Genomic DNA, 23912 nt, shown 5'->3' with positions numbered 1-23912 from the left:
AATTTTAATGATAACATCATTATTTTTGGTTTGTTTGCTTTTTAACTAAAAGTAGATGCTAACAATTTTGGAAAGAGGTGAAGGATTCGAGTAATTTAGATCAAATCAAAGAGGGCACATATTTAAATACTATTTAATGAAAATGTTAACAATGACAAAACAGGCATTCTATTATTCACCACTTCTTTATGTTGCAGAGTCCAGCCATATTTATTAAGCACCCACCTACAATGCTGTTTTTCATTCATTTATTCATACACTTACTTAGCAAATGTTTCTCAAGCAGTACTTCAGAGAAGTTCATGCTCTAGGATTCTCATTTTCAAAAGCATTGTTAGAGTGTCATTTTACTTTGTTACTTAGACCACAGATGTGGTAGCTTCCACCAGAGGAATACTCATATTAGAGCAAGCATTACATTTCTAAGCAGGCAAGAACATAAACATCATAAATAACTCAAGCTTTTCAACCACGATCACTTTTCAAATCTGAGGTTTAAAGATCAAAAATTTATACGGTGTCCATTCAAGAAGCAGCAAGAGAATCACCTGGAGGATTGAACTACAAAATGAATGGTGGAATTAATAAGAAAGAGCTGGGTTTTTATTTTGTTTTATTTCTTTTGAATGACCTTTCATCTTCTTATATATTAAATGCCCTTGGGTGAGAGTGGTTTTCTATGACCGTGGGACAAGGACCTTGTTATTGCAAAAAAAAAAAAAAAAGGCCCCTTGAAGATATTTTCCCAAAGCACTTCGATCAAAACACAAACTCCCAAAAAACATTTCAAACTGTGAATTAAACTTCAAAGAGATAAAATATTATTAAAAATAAATTGTCATATGATTATCAGTAAATGTAATAACAAGTTGTAATTTTTCAAATTTACTTAAGACTTGCAAAATGAATAATCAATTCAAAATAAACATTTCTTTCAATGTACCAACTTATAGAAATTTAGGAAAAATATATTTTGCAATTTCCCAGGTTAATAACATAGCAGGGATTTCATCTGTAACAAGCACACACACACACAAAAATCTAATATCTAAGGAAAAAATCAAGCATTTACTTATTTTCAGAAATATACAGGCATCACTGCAAAGGTTTTTTTTTTTTTAAATCTCTTATGCTTAATGCCAACTGAGAGAATTTTTTAATGTTTCTTGAATACTCCACACGAATATAACAAACTTCCTCCTGAAAAAATCCACTTCAATATTTAACAAACACTTCTAATAAGTTCAGATCTATCTTGCTTCTCCAACAATTTTTCAAGCTCAGTTAGTGGCTCATCATACACCCAGGTGATCAACGAGCTGTTCTCGATGTCTCCCTTTTCCCTGCCCTTCACACAGCCCTCGCCTCGTTGCACCGCTCCTCCAAATTTCACTTCGGCTACACGGGCACCACTGCAGTCTGAGCCAACCCCCTCTCTCACCTGGACACGCCCAGTGGCAATTATTCCTTTCTCCCTCTGCCACTCTTGAACCTGTCCAATCCATTCTCCAATGAGCAGATGCAGTAATGTTCTTAAAACACGAAAGAAATAATGCTGTACACAGCTTAAATGCCCTTTCTCCTGCATTTCAGATAAAGAGAACCCTTAACGCAAGCTACTAAGCCCAACACCAAATGGGATCTGAGCTGCCTTTTTCCACCTTCGCTTGGCACAATTTTACCTCAATCATCAGCCACTCCGAGGCCCCAGTCATCAAACACCAGACGCACTTTTTAACCTTAAACTAGCCGTGCACACTGCTGGAATACTTACCCTTTGCTGGCAAAGCATTCCTTAGGGCTTCGCTTAAATGTTATTTTTTTAAAGAGGCCCTCATGACATCCTCCCCCATATAAATTACACTGTCCATTGTCTCTCTCATAATACATTTGATCCCTTAGTACGTATTATGATGTATCAGAAAGAGATCGGGTGCGTTCAGGGTGGTATGGCCAGAGGCATATTACGACGTATTCACCTGCATAGTCACCTGATAAATGTCTGGTTTTCCACAAACTACGTGGTCATTAAAGACAAGGCCCAAGGTTGTCTGTTGCTTTTTTCTCACCATGGCATTCCAAGCATTCATTTCTGAGACCAGCATGTTTGTACAATATTGTAGAATCAACTGATCTGAATGAAAAATATTCTTATAGATAATTTCAAGCTATTTGTAAGCTACGATTTATGCATCGCTCAATGATGCTTTTTTTCTTTATGCGGAGTAACCATCGGGGGGAGGCATTAACGAGCACTTGCTGTACAACTGAAACAAATACCAACTAATATTGACTGTAAGCTACAAGTGAAAAAACATTTAAATTAAATTAGAAAACCAGAATATCAGCATTTTACAAATGCAGAAATTAAAGCTCCAAGAATCTAACCTCACTCATCTGAGAAAGAGATAAAACTGAAATCTAGGTGTCCTGACTCCAAAGCTTACCCTCAAGTTAATATCTCACAATATGTTTGAAAAAGAAAGAAAAAGTCAACTCATATAATGTAAAATATGAAATAAAATGATTTCATTCAAAATTCTACATACTTTTAAAATATCCTAAAATATAAATTTAAAAGTCATGGTCACTTCTGAAGTAACTATGAACATTTCTTTTAATATATTTGTTTTTTCTATTATACTAGCAGAGCAATGAAATATTATTTTAATTTTCATATATATTAGTAATGATGTTGATTATCAATAAGTCTGTAGTTATGATTTAGAACATAGAGTATATAAGGTGAAGTTTAAACAATATATAAAAATATTAGATCTATAATTTCTAAGTATGAGAAGTATATGTTTACTTATGGAAAGATGATGTCAGATGTGCTTAAAGCTTTAGTAATAGAAAATAGTAAAATTGCCTCTAGATCACTAAATAACAGATTCTACTTCATTTACATGGAAGCTTTGGAAGAATGTTCCTGTTTTCCAAGCAAAACAATAGAATTGAAAGTGGAAGGCAAATAAGCTGCAAACTGGCCATACTAACTATGCGCCTGGGTATCTCGGTTCTCTTTTGAAATAGACAAATAAAAATGTGTTCATTGGCATATTCATAGCAAATGACCTTACTGTCAGATTTTGACAAATAAGTATGTCATTTTTACTATATCTTACTGACCTGAAATTTTCTTTTCCTCCCTCCTCCCTCATAATGCAAAACTGATCACACACATAAACAAGTTCAGAGACAAGAAGTGTAATAAATGATCAGATGATACCATTAAAAGAAACCATTGTTCCAGTTTAACTAAAAAATAGAAGAGGAGCTATTATTTCTGTAATTGTAGTATTTTTGCAAGTTATTTTAGTATGTATAAAATCCTTTTGTATACATTGTATTTTTAGATTTAATGGTATGGTAGTCAATTTTCAGAGATGGAAGACATTTAAAAAATATTCTAGTGACTGGTTTGCATGTTCGGCTCCCCTACCTCCATCCCCTATCAATACTGAAAGGAAAATACAGAGCAACCAAGTGACTTGGTAAGCCAAAGAACAAATTACTTGTAAAACCAAAACTCAACTCAGCCTGATGACCTTTAACAGCGTTACACTGTAAGTAGTTTCTGGCATTTTATATGTAAGAAAACTAAGACTGGGGTGGCTGTGACCTGCCTAGGGGATAAAGACAATGGAAGAAAACAAATAGACCTCAATTTGAATGCATCTTTAACTGTTTAGAATCTAAAATTCTCAAAGACTTTATTTTTTATTTTTAAAAAGTGGGAAAAGGGGGAAAAAGAAGAAAAACAGTGATGTATGATAGAATTGTCCATTGGTTGCCTCTTGCATGTGCCCCAGCCGAGGGCCTCGCCCACAACCCACGCCTGTGCCCTGACCGGGAATCGAACCAGTCGTCTTTCACTTTGCAGAACGACGCTCAACAGGCTGAGTCACACCAGTCAGGGTAAAGAAATCTAATATTCTAGTGTAATTATCTCCACCAGTCTCTTATTATACTTTCCATTTGCTATTTCACTACCCCTATCAACCCCAGAATCCCAAAGGTAGGTATTAAATTGGAATACTCAGTTTCCATCACTTGCTGGAAATTACTATCATGGTTTTCTAACTATACAGCTTTTATAAACATATTTATATGTATAAAACCACAGTGATTATCTTTTTAAAAAAGTAACTTGAGATTAAAAATAAAAACTCAGGTAATAAATAACAGTTCCCTGTATGAAAACTATGGTCAATGTCACAGTATTAAGTTTGGTACTTTTTGCGGAGCTTCTGTCCCTAAAAACATCGTGAATAATCAAGCCCTGAGATATCATTTCTTTTCCCCAGAAATAACAACTCCCAGGGATCCACTGGGCCACACTAAACAGACAGGACTGACTCCAGATTCGGAGAGGCGTCATGACTCTCAGTGCGGAGTGGCACAGCTATCGGCTCATCCTGACAACAGTGGAATCCGTGAACGGGAGTCAATGGCTGTATCAGCAAATCATAAATAAACCAGCAGTTTTCTAAAAATACTGTGTACTTCACATCATCATGTTCCTAGCTGACTTCCCAAGTTGACAAAAGAGGGAACTATAATGTATATTCTGAATTAATTCAATTAGAAATATGGAAAAACTAGTATGTTATGCAAAAGGGCTAATGTCAAATGACTAGAAATGTTCCTTCAAAATCACACATAGGTCCTCAAAAGGTTTGCAAGAACTGAACTGCTTGGTACAATCGACAATTCCTTATATTAATGTCCCCCAAATGATAATGACACTAGCTTTTGTTTTGAAATTTTCTATTCCTTAAAGCCTGTTAAAATAACTGATTATCCTGTTTGGACAGAATAAGTCTCTCTGGTTCTCTTCTATCATGGAGACTACATAATAGAATGTAGTCTCTCTGGCTAAAGTACGAAGTATTTAAAGTGATATTTTATTAAGTTTATTTTTTAAAATTTCTTTAATTATTTTTCAAGTATAGTTTTCTAAAGTGATATTTTATAAGTCACAGAATTACTAGTTTTTGTTTTTAAGTATATTCTATTGACTTAACACATAGTTTCAATTATATTTTGTTAAAATTGTTCAAGAATTAATCATTTAGATAGTGTCAGAAATATCATTTTGAAGAATTGTTGGAGATACTATTTAAACCAAAGAAATATTTACTTACCCTGCAACAGTTTAATTCCTCTGCTGTAAGTATGATAGTGCCACATTTCTTCCCTGGAATTCCTCTAAAATAACAAAAAAAATATTTATATGCAGTAATATTTTATATTTATAATATATATTCTATTTTTATGTAACCAAATAAAGCGAGTACTACTAATAGGCAGGCCCTGTCCTAACAAAATGTGTTCCCACTTCCAACATTGCTGTTTTGAAGGGACCCCCAAAACACAGAATTATCTTCTGGCGGGCGGGCCCCTTGCAGTACAGGTTTCCCCTGCCAGGTGAGTGTCCAAGGAGCCGGTCTGTATCGGTGTATCAGTAAACCAGCGTCCCAGGCAGTTTTATTTGTACCAGCACGTATGCAACAAATACATAACCCCGTATTCTCCGTGTATGAAGGGATTGGAGTCTTAGTATCTTGACTGAAAACAATGTAGAAGAGTGGAAAGTAAAAATGTTCTGAGTTATTAAAATATCAGTGAAATTACACTCATTCTAAAATAGTTCTATCTTTTCTTTCTTTCTATTCTGAAATTTCTTCTGGAGAGCACCACTCAGTTTTGAGCTAAAAATTCCAGCTCATGCAGGAAAATGCCTATCACAAAATCTTGTTCCCTCTATCACTTTATTCTCCATTAGGGAAATTGTAAATATCAGGGTCTTTCATCTTTCCAGGTTTTTATAACTAAGAGGTCGATTAATTTATCCTTTTATATTTTTTACCATATTACATGCATCATTTCTCAGTTTTCTAATAGACCTGTATGTCTGTTTTTCTTCTATCTGTATGTAAATATTTTCAGCATTGCGGAAAACTAAACACCTTAACTGAATTTCTACCCGAAAATACTTTGAAATGCTGAATAAAAATTGGGAAAAGTCTTGACAAATGCTCTGATAATCAGGCAAGAAAGTAAGGACCAATCAGAAGTTGAACATGGAAAGCCAGAAAGACAAGCAGAGGTGAACCCTGGAGAGTTTGATCTTGGGCTTGTTTTTTTGCCTTTTAAGATAAAAGGCAAAAAAAAAGACACAAGGGNTCTTCTGTCTGTATGTAAATATTTTCAGCATTGCGGAAAACTAAACACCTTAACTGAATTTCTACCTGAAAATACTTTGAAATGCTGAATAAAAATTGGGAAAAGTCTTGACAAATGCTCTGATAATCAGGCAAGAAAGTAAGGACCAATCAGAAGTTGAACATGGAAAGCCAGAAAGACAAGCAGAGGTGAACCCTGGAGAGTTTGATCTTGGGCTTGTTTTTTTGCCTTTTAAGATAAAAGGCAAAAAAAAAGACACAAGGGAGACTCAAGGTGAGGATTTCAAGGACCAGTCAACTCACAGCATAAAGCTCAGATCACAATGACTGTACTGGCTGATTATAGTGTGAATTAGATACAAACCTCAACTTTGGATGGGCCTACAAAATAAGTCTCTGTTTTAAAGCTTGGTGTTGAATAAAAGAGAAAAATATGTCTCAGCAGTTCAGAGCCTAACCAAACTTTCTGCCTTAATTTCTATTACTTAACCAAAAATTCAGAAAGTGCAAGTGATCATAACTGCCTGGTAAATGCAAAACCTCTCTGAAAGAGTTCACCTTCAAACTACTGTACATCTCAAAATACTCTCACATTAAAAGTATATATATCCCTGAAGGAAAATGTACCATGTATAGAGTCTCCGGAAACAACAGAATGCAGAATCAAACACAGACTTAGACTACTGAATATGTTATGCATAGTGTATAAAATGTAAATATGCATAACTAAAATTTAAAGAGAAAAATGGAAATGTGAGTAACTAACAAAAACCTACAAAAACAGTTGAGACTATTTGGAGAAAAAAACAAATAACAGAACTTCGAGAAAGAATAGAAATAGACATAGAAACTCACTGGATAAATTTAACTACAGATCAGACACAACAGAATGAGGTGAAAGGTGACTGTAAAGAAATTATTCATAATGCAGCCAAAGGAGGAAGTCTTAAGAACTATTCTAAAGAGGATCAGAAACATGGAGGGCAGAGGCAAAAATTTTCATATACATCTAATCAGAGGTCTAGAGCAAAAGAAATGATGAATAGAAGGGATGCTGTATTTGGAGGGAGAGTGGCTCAGAACTGATAATAAAATGAATTTCCAGATTCAAAAATCCAATGAATCACAAGCAGAAAAAATAAAAATAAACTTATACCTATGCATATAATAGGAACACTGTAGAATACCAGAAATAAAGAGCATATCTTCAAAGGAGCCAGGGAAAAAAAGACGCACTACAAAGCATACATATTAAGCTAAGAACTGACTGCACAGAAGGAAGATTAGCAGCTGAAAGAAAACTGAAAACATATCATCAATGGTTGGAAAGAAAGTAACTGTCACCTGAGGACTGCAGACCGTACATGTCTTCAAAAAAAGAGCATGAACTACTGGTATTTTCAAACAAGTAAGATTTGAATAAATTTAAAGCTGAAAACCCTTGCTTTAGGAATTGCTAAATGATGGGCTTCAAACTGAAGGAGAATAATCATGGAGGAAAAGTTTGAGATACAGGAAGAAACGATAAACATTAAGTCAGTAACAGTACTGTGAAAAACTGAAATAAACACAAGTGGATAATAATAATGCTAATCTGGAAGGTGAAAATTTAAGTTAAAGTCTTCTGATGGTGTTTTATTATAGTGAAAGATGCCTTAAAGTAAACAGAATTTGATAAACTAGTAACTATATTTTAAATCTTCTAGGAAAGTATAAGTTTTAATGACTTTATAATCTAAAGGCTAAAAAATAAAAATCGTGTTTTAAAAACACAATGAATTCAAAAGAAACTAAAGAGAAAAAGGGTGGAGCAGATGAGAAGCCCTAAGTAGGTGATGAACATAAATCTATCTAGAGGAATGGTTTTGGAAAGTACATATTAATAAACTAAATGCACCAGATTAAAAACAAAGATTGCTGCTCTGTATAAAAAAAATTCATCCTTAGCTATTTACAATAGACATCAAAATTTAAGGCTTTAGAAAATTTAAAAGAAAAGAATGGATATATTAAGGGAAGAAAATCATCTTAATGAAAATCAGTATACATACATTAATAGCAAACACATAGATTTTTAAATTCAAAGGCTGATAGAAATGGCTGCTTTGTAATAACAAAAGTTTCAAAAATTAAGGAGATATATTAATACTGTATGTATCTATATGCTCTTATATATAAATATTATTATAAAAACTGATCATATGTCTTACAAAACAACAAATACACCATTATGCAGAGCAATTTTCATCTGGTAAACTAGTCTGGCCAGTGATCAAGGTTAACATCACCAGTGATGTCATAGTTACGTCATGTACCCTGATATGATGCAATAAGAAGGCTTCACCAAACCCATAACTCAAATCTAACCACGAGGACAACATCTGATAATCTTAAATTGAAGGTCATTCTACAGATTATCTGATTTGTACTTCTCAAAACTGGCAAGGAACATCCTGAACAAGGGCAGTCTGAGAAATTGTCAGAGAACAGAAGATACTAGGAGACAGGATAACTACATACAATGTGATTATAGGAGAATATTAGAACAACTGTATGCCAACAAACAGGATAACCTAAAAGAAATGAATAAATTCCTAGAAACACACAACCTACCAAGATTGAATCAAGAAGAAAAAAAAAAAAAAAAAACAAACCTAAATCAACCAATAACAACTAAAGGAGATTAAATCAGTAAGCAAATACCTCTCAGCAAAGAAAAGCCCAGGACCAAATGTTTCTACTGTAAAATTCTCCCAAACATTTGCAGAAGAATTAACATCAATTTTCCTAAAATTGGTCCAACAATTTGAAGAGGGGAGAACATTTCCAAGTATATTCTATGAAGCTAGCACTACCCTGATACCAAAGCCAGACAATGTCCCTGTGAGAAAAAAAATAAAAACTATAGACCAGCCCTGGCTGGTGTAGCTCAGTGGATTGAGCGTGGGCCTATGAAGCAAAGGGTCGCCGGTTCGATTCCCAGTCAGGGAACATGCCTGGGTTGCAGGCCAGGTCCCCAGTGGGGGATATGTGAGAGGCAACCACACATTGATGTTTCTCTCCCACTTTCTCCTTCCCTTCCCCTCTCTCTAAAATAAATTTAAAATAAATTTAAAAATATTTAAAAAAACTATGGACCAATATTCCTGATGAATATTGATATAAAAAACCCTAAGCAAAAAGCTAGCAAACTGAAATCAACAACACATTAAAGGATTCCACATCATGACCAAGTTGATTTATTCCTAAAATGCAAGGATGGCTCAACATATTAAAACCAATTTAATACACCATATTAACAGAATAAAAGACAAAAACCATATAATCAACTCAGTTGGTACAGAAAAAATGTTTGACAACATTCAACATCTTTCATGATAATAAAACTCAACAAACTAGGAACATTAGAAAACTACCTCAATATACTAATAGCATATACGAAAAGCCCACAGCTAACCTCATACTCAATAATGAAAGACTAAAAGCTTTCCATCAAGGCCATTAATAAGGCAAAATACCCACCCTTGCCACTTCTATTCAACACCACGCAAGAAGTTCTAGCCACAGTATGGGGGGGAAAAAGGCTTCTAAATTGGAAAGAAAGGTGTAAATTTTTTTGTTTGCATAAGATATAATCTTATATGTAGAAAGCCCTAAAGTTACCACATTAAAAACATGATAAAACTAGTAAACAAATTCAGCAAATTTGCAGGAAACAAAATCAACATAATAAAATCAGTTGTGTTTCTAACACACTGATAATGAACAATGCAAAAAAGAAGAAAATAATTCTGTTTACAGTAGCATAAAAATAGTATAATACTTAGGAATAAACCTAACCAAGGAGGTGAAAGACTTTTACACTGAAAGCTATATAGCATTAAAGATACAAATATACGGAAAAAATATCCTGTGTTCATAGATTGCAAGACTTTATACTGATAAGATGTCCATACTACCCAAAGCAATCATAGATTCAACATAATTTCTATTAAAATCCCAGTGGCATTTTTTTGCAGAAATATTTTTAAACTCATCAAGAAATTGTGTGAAACCTCAAGGGACCCTAAATTGACAAAACAACGTTGAATTAAAACAAAAAAAGAGGATTCACACTTCCTGATTTCAAAATTAATTACAAAGCAGCTACAGTAATTAAAAGTGTGGTGCTGCCCTGGCTGGTGTAGCTCAGTGGATTGAGCGGGGGCCTGCGAACCAGAGGATCACGGTTCGATTCCCAGTCAGGGCACATGCCTGGGTTGCAAGCTAGTTCTCTGCAGGCCAACTCCCAGCAGGGGACGTATGAAAGGCAACCATACATTGATGTTTCTCTCCCTCTCCTTCCCCTCTAAAGGTAAATAAATAAATAAAATCTTTAAAAAAATTAAAAAAAAATAAAAGTGTGGTGCTGACATAAAGAAGGACAAATAGATCTGTGAAATAGAATAGAGTACCCAGGAACAAACCCTCACACGTATGGTCAAATGATCTTCAACAAGGATTCCAAGACCATTCAATGTGGAAAGTACAATCCCTTCAATAAATGGTGTGAGGAAAGTGTATACCCACATAAAAAGAATGAACTTGGACCTTTATTTTACACCATACATAAAAATCAACTCAAAAGGAACTTAAATGTAAGACCTGAAACAATAAAACTTCTAAAAGAAAAATGGCAGAAAGGATTCATGACTAATTCCTTGAATATGACATCAAATGCACAGAAATAAATTGACAAATTGACTGCAAACCTGAAAACTTTTGTACTTCATAGAAACATAAAGAGAATGAAAATCATCCTATGAAATAGGAAGATGTATTTGTAAATCATGTATCTGATAAAAAGTTAGTATCCAGAATATCTGACATAGGTTAATATACATAAAGAACCCCTTGAACTCTATGGGGAAAAAAATATCATATAGCTTGATTGGGCAAAAGACTTGAGTAGACATTTTTCCAAAGGCGATATACAAATGACCAACAAGTACATTAAAAGGTGCTCAACACCACTAATCATTAGAAAAATGCAAATTAAAACCACAATGAGATGTCACCTCAAACCTACTGGGGTGGCTACTATCAAAAAAAAAAACACAGAAAATAACAAGTGTTGATAAGCATATGTAGAAAACTGGAACCTTTGCATACTATCGGTGGGATTTTAAACTGGTGCAGCCACTATGGAAAACAGTATGGAGGCTCCTCAAAACAGTAAAAGTAGAACTACCATTGATATATGATCCAGCAATCCTACTCATGGCTATATACCCAAAAGAACTGAAAGCAAAGTATCAAAGAGATATTTGTATACTGATGCTCACAGTAGCATATTTCTCAAAAAGTCAAGATGTGGAAGCGATCCAAATGTCCATCAATGAATGAATAGACAAACAAAATGGATATATACATGCAATGTAACTATGTTCTTTAAAAGGAAGCAAATCCTGTCACAGGCTACGAATGAATACTCCTTGAGGACATTTTGCTAAGTGAAATAAGCCAATCACAAAAAACAACAACAAATACTATATAATTCCACTTATATGAGTTAAAGTAGTCAAATTCATACAAGCGGAAAGTACAATGGTGGTTACCCTTGACTACGGGAGAAGGGAAAGTGAAGCTGTTGTTACAGGGTATGCAGTTTCAGTTTTGCAAGATGAAAATGTTCAGGAGATTGGTTATAAAACAATATGCATGTACTTAATACCGACGCAGAAGATGCTAAACAATAAAAATGAAGAAACCAATCTCTCAAACACTTGGTAATACTACAATGATGAGTTAAGACTATTCTAAGAATAAAAGATTATATAATGTTTCAAAATCCAGGACTTAAAAGCAGGAAGCAAAAGAAAATGTGACTTCAGAATAATGAAGAATTTCTTTGACAAGTGATAAAAAAAATACAAATAAAAAAAAAAAACAATTTAAAATTTGACATTAAAATTGAGAATTTCTGTTCACCAAAACACACCATAAAAAAAATATCAAGTTGATGGAACTTTCTGTAGTTTTACTGTGGTTTATTCATTTTTTCATTGCTGTGTAGTTCATAAATTCATATAGTTTATGAATTATAGATTCACCTAGTATAAAGTTGCAGAAATTTTTTATAGTTTTTAGATTTTTTTCTACATAAGCAATAAAACAACAAAAATTATTATGTCTTTCCTTACTATATGCCTAGGAATAAATTTCTGGGATCACGGGGGGTTGCAGCATGGAAAGGAAATAGCAGGTTAGGTAACAAATAGCAACTATACTCTTTCTGGTTTTTTTTCTGAGAGTGAAAAGGTAAAGCTGTGATAGACGAGGAGTGAAGATGAGACAGGATGTGTGAGAGAGCACTTGAAGATCACAGTGGTCACTGCCCTTATCTGTGGTTTTGCTTTCTGTGGTTTTGGTTACATGCAGTCAACCACAGTCCAAAAGTATTAAATGAAGAATTCCAGGAGTAAAGATTTCCAAAGTTTTAAATCATGTGCCATTTGAACGAGTGTGATAAAATCTTGCATGTCCCACTTTGTCCAGCACAGAATGTGAATCATCCCTTTGCCCAGAGTGTCCTCACTGTAAATGCTACCCACCCACTAGTTACTTAGTAGCCATCAGGGTAACCCTTAAACAGCCCAGTAACTGAACGCTCTAACACTAAGATTCAAAGGGAAAGAAACTTCAGTCTTAGTATATTAGTTTTCTTACAAGGTCTAATTTTCTGAGGAAATTATATCACTTCCAAAGGCAAAAATAAAAGACCCACGCAAGCAGTATTTCAAAACTAATTATTCATTTAGTTTAAATCTAATGCACTTATGTTTCTATGCAATATGTTTTGTGTCTAAAATATTAACATGTCATTTGTAAGATTTTTACCAAATTGATTATCACAAAAGAAAATACACTAAACTCACTATGAAAATGTCATATCCCAGAAAAGTAAAACTTCAACTTTTGTTTAAAATTCACTTGGTATTCAAGAAATTCACTTGTTGTCCTTTAATTTTTAACATTATAATTAAATTAAATGTGATCCCATTTTATAGTTAGAATGCTAAATGTTGACATTAAAAGGAAGGCAAGATGGTTATTACCATGGTACAGAAGCACTATGAGGACAATCAATGATTTGATAACACCATTTATTAGTTAACAAAACCAAAGTAAATTGCTTGTAATCTCTGAAGACTGAGATACCCTTTCAAAGTAATTTTTGAAAAGAATGGTATGATTCTAGCTCTGAATTATGGTGATAAATCTATTCAACTACAGAAACAGTTGTCTTATCTAAAATATACTTTAAATTTTAATGTAGTAAAACGCTTGTGTAGCAATAATACTATAATCTGAAAATTCTGTCCCAAGTATTGGGAAACTGAAATTGCCAAGTTACAAAGTACCAGTGCTAAAATGCTCTTAATAAAAAAGAAAAACCATACAAACGTGACTATTACGCTGGAAACTCAGTTGAAGAAACATTATTAAATCCTTACAATTTACAAGCCACAATAATGGTTTTCTACAATACAAAGGAAAATACTTTATTTTTTAAGTCCTTTCACAGCTGTTATAGGAAGAAAGGGAGGGGAACATATTCAGTCTCTTGACTGAGTTTTACAAGGTTGCTCAAGTGCTTACTGTGGAACCCACAGGTGCCATGGTTCAGAGAAGAATTAATAAGAACAAAGCAGGGATATCCACAAGTGTATACCTTTTTTTTTTTCCAGCAGACCTGCTTAAGAAATAACAGACAGTTTAAAATGAACAAAAATAGTATGAATGGAAGAGGGAAGAACCTTTACTATAATGCTGGGAGAAGCTAGCAATTCAGTTAGCTAGAAATGGTATATTTATATATTTAAAAAAGAATACATTGACATTAGAATGCCTTTTCTGAACTTTGAAAGGGAAGAAAGCAGTGCTTTCAGAAATGGAAGCAAGTCATCGTGCCTTATCAAATGGAAGGAATGATAAGAACACTGTACAGTTTCCTTGTCGGCCTATTATGAATTCAAAATAATGATCTTCCAAAAGATCAGGAAAAAAATTGATGTACTTTTTACTTCTTTCCAAACTAGATATAGATTTCTTTCATTTCTGCCCAAGCATCATTTTATTGAGGCTGTGTCGGCTCTGAGAAAAGAGTACTTTCATCTTAGGTGACCACAGAGTGATTACAGTCACCCTGGGGTAGAGAGGGCCAGATAGAAAGCCATACTCCCCCTTACTTCACGGGTTATTTGCCTTCTTCTCAGTCGACAAAGAGAAGAGAGTCTCAGTGCACATCCTATTTAAGCCTAGAGTAGGTCATAAAAGTTGAGTCTTCATGACCCAAGATAGATGGAAGAGGCAGAAACTTTTGAAAGGATGAGCTCTGTTTACACCTCAGGAAAAAAGTGGGACACTGGACTATGCTTGCAGAAGACTTGTGTGGGCAAGGCAATGAGAAGAAACCTCGTTCCTACAATGACCTCTCAGAATGGGTGTCCCTTGAAAGCTCTTCTTACTGTCCAGAGATGTTCTCAACTTGTAAGTAAATAGTTGGGTACTACTAAAATGGAATAAAGTAAAATAAAAACTTAATATCTCTCAAAGATGTATATAAACACCTTCATTTGTTGATAGCAATACAGTGCTGTGGTTACGCATATGGCCTCAGAAGCCAAACACCTTCTATTTGACCTTTGGTTTCTCCAGACTCCTTTTAGTTTCTTCCTCTGATAATAAGGGATACAATATCTACCTGTCCACCTGGTGTTAATGAGGCTTTACTGTGTGTAAAACAGGCTGAATAGCAACTGACACATTATAAGGACTCGATCAAGTTAGCCATTAGCATTGTTTTAAAAAAATCTCTTTCCCTCTCACTTGCATTGATAACTCTGGTATTTTTGTTTTAACTTTAAAAATTCACCACTCCCTTTCACTTACTTTGATGATAAAGAATCCACTGAGTCTCAATAGAGGAGCAGAGAGAATCCCCAAATGTTTGTTACAAATACTCATTTCATCAGTGGGCTGGAGCTCAGACCAAGGTGTTTATTCTATGGTTGGCCCATAAAAGTCGTTCTTTACCCACTGGTTTGTTGAATTAGAGAATTACCTAGCCTTCATTTTCAATCCCCAAATCAGCAAATTAGGCTGTACACAAGAGGGAAGAAAAGAAAAAAGAGCAAAAAAAATTCACTGGAGAGGAAATTGTAGTTTCTCTTAAATGTAATTTCTGAACACCGTCTACAAAAAGAGTAGCACTTGAGACACTCATTTGATTTTAAAACTAAGTGCAATTAAGAATGTTTGTTCACTAACAGCAAGTACTAAAACCCATCCTCCAAAATACCACACATTATGTGATATTCTTTTCATCAAGATTTTCCACCAGTTTTTTGATGGAACTCAATGAGGTTAAAAGCAAACACAATCACAAAAAGTTTTGCAAATGTTTACACTCTGGGTGGACACCAGCATCTACAACACAAGGACAGAATAACCTACCTACTCCTAAATTACTAATCAGTTATGGCAAGCCCAGAAAGGAATGATCTCCTCAAAATATGGTACATCCATGCACCCAGTTACTTGTGCAAAAATTCTGAAAGTCATCCTTGAAATCTTCTACATCTAAGACTATCAACCTATCATCAATCCTTGTGAAATCAACTTTCAAAATGTATTTTAAATATGCCTATTTCTTTTTGTCTCCTTAGTCCACACTGCTTGTCTTCTCTGAATTATATTATTTCAATAGTTATTAACTTACCAACTTTTCTGTTAACTACCCCCAACCATTCTCCTCACAAAAGGAAATAAACTTCTTTGAACAAAAATCATGAATTTTCCCATTGTATTTATGATAAAATTCCAAATATTAAAAATGCCTATGTATTCTGGTCTAAAAATACACTCTAATTTTAATAAGGCTTACATCAATATGTAATTATATTTGTGCAATTATTCATTTAACAGATAGATTGTGAAAGATAGATGAAGATAAAAACAACTCATGTTTTCAAAATTGCATGCTTAGTGTCTAACAGTTTGTGGTCTATAATATATTCCCAGTAAAGACTTGTTGAATAAATGAATTAAAAAAATAATAATTCCTAAGGTCTCTACTACATTCAAATTATATCTGACAGAAAAATAAACAAATGCAGTCAGTAAATATAGTCTATATATTAAGCACTAACATTAAGATGATTTTGCCTTTTGTTTTTCTTTCTTAAACGAAGGTACCTGAAGGAGTTACTTCACATAGCCTAACGTAAACAGGGAAATATTACATCCGAGTCAGAACAACAGATCGACCATTCTGGGGCTTGTGCCTGAGGATGATGGCGAGGGCTATTGTAAGAAAAATATATTTATCTTACCCATATTTCTCATGACTGGCCATATAATTTTTAGAAATCTTTTTATGCAGAAAAATCCATCTGTATGCCCTTAGCTTTCAATAACCACTGAAATTTCTGAATAATATGGAGAAGCATGGAAGTTTGCAGCTGTATACAGTCTGCTCACTTCGGGTAAACATCGACATCCCTGGAGATCCTTCCAGAGCACCAGCACAGATCCCAAAAGGAATGTAAGAAAATGGCCCAGCTAAATATTAATTAAGTGTCACCTTATGGGAGACTGGTAATCTTGTGCAAGACACACAAGGAAACGTACTAAAATTTCCTCTATTTTACACAACTTTGCATATAAACTCTTAAAAAGAGAGCTAGCTATTTCTTACAACCCTTTCAAAGGTATATTATTCATACATATGTTTCTGATAAGGAAACCAGAGCTCAGAAATTCAAGCCAGTTTGTTCAAATTATATCCCTAATAAGTTATGAAATCCAGATCTGACTGTTCCCAAAGGCTGTGTACTATCAACTGGAGTATGATGGTTATTTACTTAATCTCTAGACTAAATTCTTCATATTACAAATGTGACCCACAGCTATAAAATATAAGATAAATGTACAAATTTTATAAGATTACCCAGCAAGTTAGTAGCAAAAATAGGATTAAAATCCTTATCTGATTCTCAACCCAATATCCTGTCCAGTAAAACAACCCAGAGTACAACAGTATCACTCTCATGTTCAGGAAAGTTAATAATGTAAAGATGACTTTGAAAGTCAAATTTTCCCCCCAAACTGATTGTATTTTCACATGCAAACTCAGTGAAGACATGCACTGCTTTATTGCAAACTTGTATGTTTCTCACCTTCAAGACTAACAATTCTCCTACCCTTTCTCCTCCTCACCCTTCTCACTCTAGCTCTTAATCTCTACAGGCACTCATGGCCACAGCATAGCTTTCAGAATAACACCACATTTGAGTCAGATCTAAAAGCCAACGCTTTAAGGTTCAGTCTCAAGTCCCCCTCAAGATTTATTTCTGTATTTCAGTCTTCTGCTTTATTTTCAAGCCCCCTTTCTGTTTTGTTTCCGTCCCCACATTTTTCTTGTTGAACGTCAACTTGCATCTGGCTTCACTCTTCAATCCTGTGTCAGAGTTGGGATTCCCTGTCCCTCGGACAACTGCAGGACGGTCTTCCAATTACAGCCTGCCTCCGAGTCTCTGGTTCTACTTGTCAGCACCTATCAGGGCACTCACTAAGCCTTCTTGGTCCCCTCCCTTTATTCTCACTCACTACTACTGGCCAAGATCATATGCTGCTATAGCCAGGCTACAAAGAACATGATCTTCCCCTAAGCCGAAAGGGCTGCTCGTTCAGTTGCACGTGGCAGTCCAGCTCGGGTAAGAATCTTCTTTCTAATCACACCAGTCCCTGCCTCCTGGCCCCATGCTCTCACACAGAGCCAGTCATGCCTGGATAAAAGTAACAGGAACAAACAGTTCTGTTACTTGATGAATATAGTAGTTGCTTTTTACCCAGAGTAGAAAATGGCAATCTTTCTTAAACTGGTGCTGATTCCAGCATTTTGGAAGATTTTCTGAATCTGTCACTGAGATCCCTAAAGATAGAAGTAGGACTCTGACAGCATCACGCAGAAAATTGGATACAGTCTCACAGCACAAGAAGACACACTGCTCAGTGGGCATAACACCAAATCATAACGTGACGATCTAAAGAGAGGGGCCGATGAATCATAGGAAGACACAGGGGAGGTTGCAGACGAACAAAGTAGCATGAGACTCATTTTCAGAGGGTTCAGGGAAAAGACCAAAATGTAGGATGGAATTAAGATATGAGAAATTTGTCTGCTCAAAACTTGAAAACAGCAGAACAGACAGTTGGAAATTGTAAAAATTTGAGCTGCTATTAAACAGTAAGTTGAAAATTGCTGAACATCAGTTTCAAAAAATGTCACATAAGTTTCTATAAGATATTAAAAATAATTTTTATTTTCATAACAAATGAGAAGCCTATTTTTAAAAGTGATGCCAATAACTGATACCAAGCACAGAAAATAAAAAGATAAGTTTACATTCTAATTCTAATTACTTAATAGAGCAGATGGCTAGGTACAAGAAACCATTTTCCTTTGTAATAAACGTAACTTAATTCTCAAAGACTAGACTAAGAATAAATAANTTGAGCTGCTATTAAACAGTAAATTGAAAATTGCTGAACATCAGTTTCAAAAAATGTCACATATGTTTCTACAAGATATTAAAAATAATTTTTATTTTCATAACAAATGAGAAGCCTATTTTTAAAAGTGATGCCAATAACTGATACCAAGCACAGAAAATAAAAAGATAAGTTTAAATTCTAATTACTTAATGGAGCATTTGGCTAGGTAAAAGAAACCATTTTCCTTTGTAATAAACGTAACTTAATTCTCAAAGACTAGACTAAGAATAAATAAGGTCAATTAATATTTGACAAAGAGGGCAGAAGCATAAAATGGAGTAAAAATAGCTTCAACAAATGATGAGAGACCTGGACAACTACCTGCAAAAAAATGAAACTCGATCACCAACTTACACCATACACAAAAATAAACTCAAGATGGATAAAAGCCTTAACAGTAAGTTGTAACACCATAAAAATCCTAGAGGAGAACATAGTAAAATCTCAGACATTCCATGCAGCAATATTTTCACCGATAGGTCCCCTAGAGCAAGGTACATAAAGGAAAGAATAAACAAATGGCACTTCATTAAATTAAAATGCTTCTGCATAGCTAAAGAAAACATCAGCTAAATGAAAAGGGAATCAATCATATACAAAAATATATTTGCCAATGATACCTCGGAAAAGAGTTTGATCCCCAAAATATATAAGAATTCACATGACTCCACTCCAGGAAGACAAACAACCCAATCAAAAAATGGGCAAAGGACCTGAACAGATACTTATCCAAGGAGGATATACAACAGGCCCAGAGACATATGAAAGGATGCTCAGCATCACTAGCCATCAGAGAGATGAAAATTAAAACCACAATGAGATACCACTTCACAATCGTCAGAATGGCCATCATAAACAAATCAACAAACAACAAGTGCTGGTGAAGTTGTGGAGAAAAAGGAACCTTACTACACTGTTCGTAGGAATGCGAATTAATGCAGCCACTGTGGAAAACACTATGGAATTTCCTCAAAAAACTAAAAATGGAACTGCCTTTTGACCTGGCAATTCCACTGCTAGGATTTAAGAATCCAGAAACACCAATTTAAAAGGACCTATGTACCCCAATGTTCATAGCAGTATTATTTACAATAGCCAAGTGCTAGAAACACCGTAAGTGCCCATCAGTAAATGAGTGGATCAAGAAACTGCGGTATAGCCCTGGCTGGTGTAGCTCAGTGGATTGAGCGCGGGCCTGTGAACCAGAGGATCGCGGTTCGATTCCCAGTCAGGGCACATGCCTGGGTTGCAGGCCGGTTCCCTGCAGGCCAACTCCCAGCAGGGGACGCACAAAAGGCAACCATACATTGATGTTTCTCTCCCTCTCTTCTTCTCCTCTAAAGATAAATAAATAAATAAAATCTATTTTAAAAAAAACTGCAGTACATTTACACAATAGAACACTACACAGCAGAAAGAAGGAATTCCCACCTTTCGCAACAGCATGGATGGAACTGGAGAGCATTATGCTACATGAAATAAGCCAGTCAGTAAAAGACAAATATCATAAAATCTCGCCTATAAGTGGAACCTAATCAATGAAACAAACCAGGGACCAAAACAGAACAAAAGACAGGGAAATGAAAAACAAACTGATAGTGATGAAAGGGGGAAGGGTGGGGGAATAACATGAGGAAAAGGAGGAAGGGTCAGCAAGGAGCAGGTACAAAGGACCCATGGACAAAGACAACGGAAGGGGGGGATTGAATGTGGGAGGTGGGGGTGGGTAGGGTGGGGAAGAGTAATGGGTGGAAAAATGGGACAACTGTAATTGGGCGACAATGATAAATAAATAAACAAATAAATAATTTAAAGCTCTAGTGTGCCTACTTTAAGTCTCTAAATTTCATAGTTATCACTTTAAAAAGGCGACTTCTGAGAAGATATTATAACACAATGGCAATTAAGAACCCAGAAGAAATTATTCTTAATACCTTAACAGATAATAATGTCAACTGGGCCACTTAAAGGGAAGAAAACAAGGGAATATTATGAATAATTTAGAATATAAGTGGGAAACTAATTGGAAAGTAAATCTCTAATCCAAAACAAATTAGTAAATAAGCACTAAATCATTTGGATAATGCTATTTACACAAAAACATTCAGGACACGGGAAGCCTCTTAAAGTTCCAGATGAGTCCATTGTGTTCCCTGCAGGTGGATTATCTGCCCCGGGAGGCACCCACTGCTGTAGTTCCAAAGCCTAAACTCACGCAGACAGAGAAAGTCCCCTCACTCCTTCACCAGATGAAAACTCTTACTCCAAAAGCAATGGCTACAGCAGGAGAGCATACAAATCTTACTTCTATCTCCAGCCCTGGGGAGCAGACAGTGACAGACCGGGAGATGTTTACTGTCCACCCTACAGTGTTACCTCTGCAGAGCTAAGCCCTGGCCAGGGCAGGTTGACAAGGGAGGACAGGATGGGGCAGGGGGTCGAAAGGGAAGAGGGACTATGAGACAGAGAAGTAAGAGCTGCATGTTAAATACATATTATTTCCTTAATGTGAACTTCATCATTTCTGCTTTCATAGATTCCTTTTATTTTTATATATTATGCGATAAATCATGGACTCTTTAGAAGTTGTGTTTGTCCTAAAGTTTCCTGTCAAAGAAGAAAACACTTCCTTGACTTTTTATTATTTCCAATATTCTCACTGGCTCCATCCTTTCTCCAAAGCCGTTTCTTTTCTACTGAAATTTCCCATACCTTCCAACCTTCCCATCTCTCCCTGCCATCTATCCATTAGATTGATTCAAAACCTCAAGCCCATGGAAAAAGATGTCACTAGAGAGCAGAGTCAGCAGGGACAAGGGTGGACATCTGAGAGCATCCATGGAGTGGACCAGCCCTTTAAAGGGCCACTTTGCCATTATGGGAAGATAAAGCTTCCATACAAACAGCATTTCACTCTCTTCCTCAATCCAACTATGCTTTTTCAAACAAAAGTATGAATAGTTTTGATTGCTTTTTGTTAATGGTGAGGTGAAGGCATGAAAATTTGAATAGAAGTTACATCTTCTCTTAAAGTACTTGAACTCCCAAGAACCCAAGACAGTATGCTCAGTCTAGTGAACCTGCTTCTTCAATCCAATCTTCCCTTCCTCTAGACACATGTGCCTCTCATAGCTAGATTTTGTAAATAAAAGTCAATATTTTCTCAAGCAAGAGGGTAAGTGACTACAAAAAAAACCATTTTTCTCCCAATTGACTGGGTTGGAGTAACTGCTCAGGAGGGCGCACATGAAGATATTACTACCGGAAGCTTTGATTAATGAATCCAAGACACCCTTCCACCAGGAAGCTAACTATATTCAATTTTACTTTCTTCTTTTTTGTTAATCTCCCATCTGAATTTCCTCTCTCACATTCTGTTTATCTCAAGTAAACAGATATTCCTTATTTAATCCCTTCATATAGTAGGGCTCCATTCTGCAGTTCTTTAGGTTTTGTTCTTTGCTTCTTTTGTAGTCAATCTTTTTCCTACACTGAAGACCTATATTTCATTACCCATTTAATACTTTTTTACCTAGCTTCACTTAGAAAAATTTTTAAATCTCTCACTGCTCAAACTATAAACCTACCTTTAATTTCTTTTACGATAGAATGCCTATTTGCCTAAGAAGGTTGCCCAATGAGGTCAAAGGCTGAATAGAAGATTAGTGGCATATAGTTTTTCAAATTCGATCAATTTAATGTATTGTACCTTTTTAAATAAGATAGATATAATACAAACACTTTTGTGAATTACAAAATACCTCAGATGACGTAAAGTGTGTGGTTACAATACCTCCATTGTATCTGAACAGATTTCTAAGGCTTTGCCTCATGTATGCTACCGAAGCCTCAGCAGGAGCTGAGAGATATCTAAAGGGCATCTCATCTTTTCTCATTGCGTAAAATGATCATGACTCAAATGCTAGCAAACATTCCCAACCTTTGCATACATACTCTGCTAATGACTGGTCCAGGTATTTCACCTGTTAGTATGAATTTGTTTTTCTTAGTCTTATCTGGTGAAAATTGTTTAATTAGCTGAAGAAGGACCACATCTTACACTGTACATGGGTGATAAAAGCAGGTTTACAGTTGTTCGTGTGGAAAAATACATGTAGGTTATGCTTACTACAGTATCTTTATCAAGATTGTGTTTCATGTACTCACAATTGTCAACCTACTTTTGCCCACTCTGTATTCTATTTACCACATATCACACAAACATATCAAATTTTTAACATGTTTCAAGTCTAACATAACAATGATTTTCCAATGTGAAAAAATTCTATGTAATTTAAGAGTTTTCTGAACTAAGAGTTATGATTTTCTTTCATGGGAAAATTTTCAGATAAAAATTTCAAATAAAATTATCAATTTGAAAATATGAATACAAGTTCTATAAAAATCAGTATTCTGTTGCTCTGAAATAATCATTCTATTTTGAACTTTTTGTTTTCTCTCAAAGAATATTGAAAGGCATCTTTAAGTTGGCATTGTATATATTATGGATTTTTTTTCAGAAAAAAAAAGGTAGATTTAGTGATCTTCTGAGAATCTCAATGGGCCTGAGTCACTAGACTAACAAATGGAACAGGAATTATATTCATTTAAAAATATAATTATATACACTTAATAAAACACTTCCATATAGTTGCTTTACAAATAATGTATTACTAACTTATTAAAGTGAACAAAATATATTTAAATCATAATCTTCTAAATCCTATAGTTATGTGAAAACAAATTACACATGAAATGAATGTTGAAAAGGTACTTGATATCCAAAAATTTTTAAACTAACATTTAATAATAATTTTCTAAGAAAATCAAATGAAATAAAAAGAAGTCAGAATTCATACCCCTGACAGGTATGGGTCAGTGGGTAGGCTGTTGTCCACAAACCAATGGGTCACAGATTTGATTCCTGGTCCAGGCACATGCCTAGGTTGCAGGCCAACTCCACAGTTGGGGGTGAGCAGATGCAAGCAATTAATGTTGCTCTCACACATCAATGATTCCTCTCCCTCCCTTTTTTGCTCCCTTCCCTTCTCTATAAATATAAATAAATAAATAAAATCCTTTTCCCTGGTTTGTGTGGCTCAGTGGATGGAGTGCTGCTGT

General features: G+C 35.0%; 1 protein-coding gene across 2 annotated transcripts in view; it reads right to left on the bottom strand.

Moving 5' to 3' along the window:
• CPNE8 (copine 8) overlaps positions 1 to 23912 on the bottom strand; it is a 178683-nt gene that overhangs the window by 87590 nt on the left and 67181 nt on the right. For both annotated transcript variants that reach the window (XM_037058176.1, XM_037058175.1), the window contains exon 7: positions 5151 to 5214. In XM_037058176.1, the coding sequence (XP_036914071.1) occupies positions 5151 to 5214 (64 nt within the window). The remainder of the gene's footprint in view (positions 1 to 5150; positions 5215 to 23912) is intronic.

Source organism: Sturnira hondurensis, unplaced genomic scaffold, assembly GCF_014824575.4.
Source record: "Sturnira hondurensis isolate 20B ecotype Veracruz unplaced genomic scaffold, ASM1482457v3 Scaffold0009935, whole genome shotgun sequence".
NCBI lineage: Eukaryota > Metazoa > Chordata > Mammalia > Chiroptera > Phyllostomidae > Sturnira > Sturnira hondurensis.
Note: the sequence above shows the minus strand (reverse complement) of the source record. Positions and strands in the feature narration are given on the sequence as shown.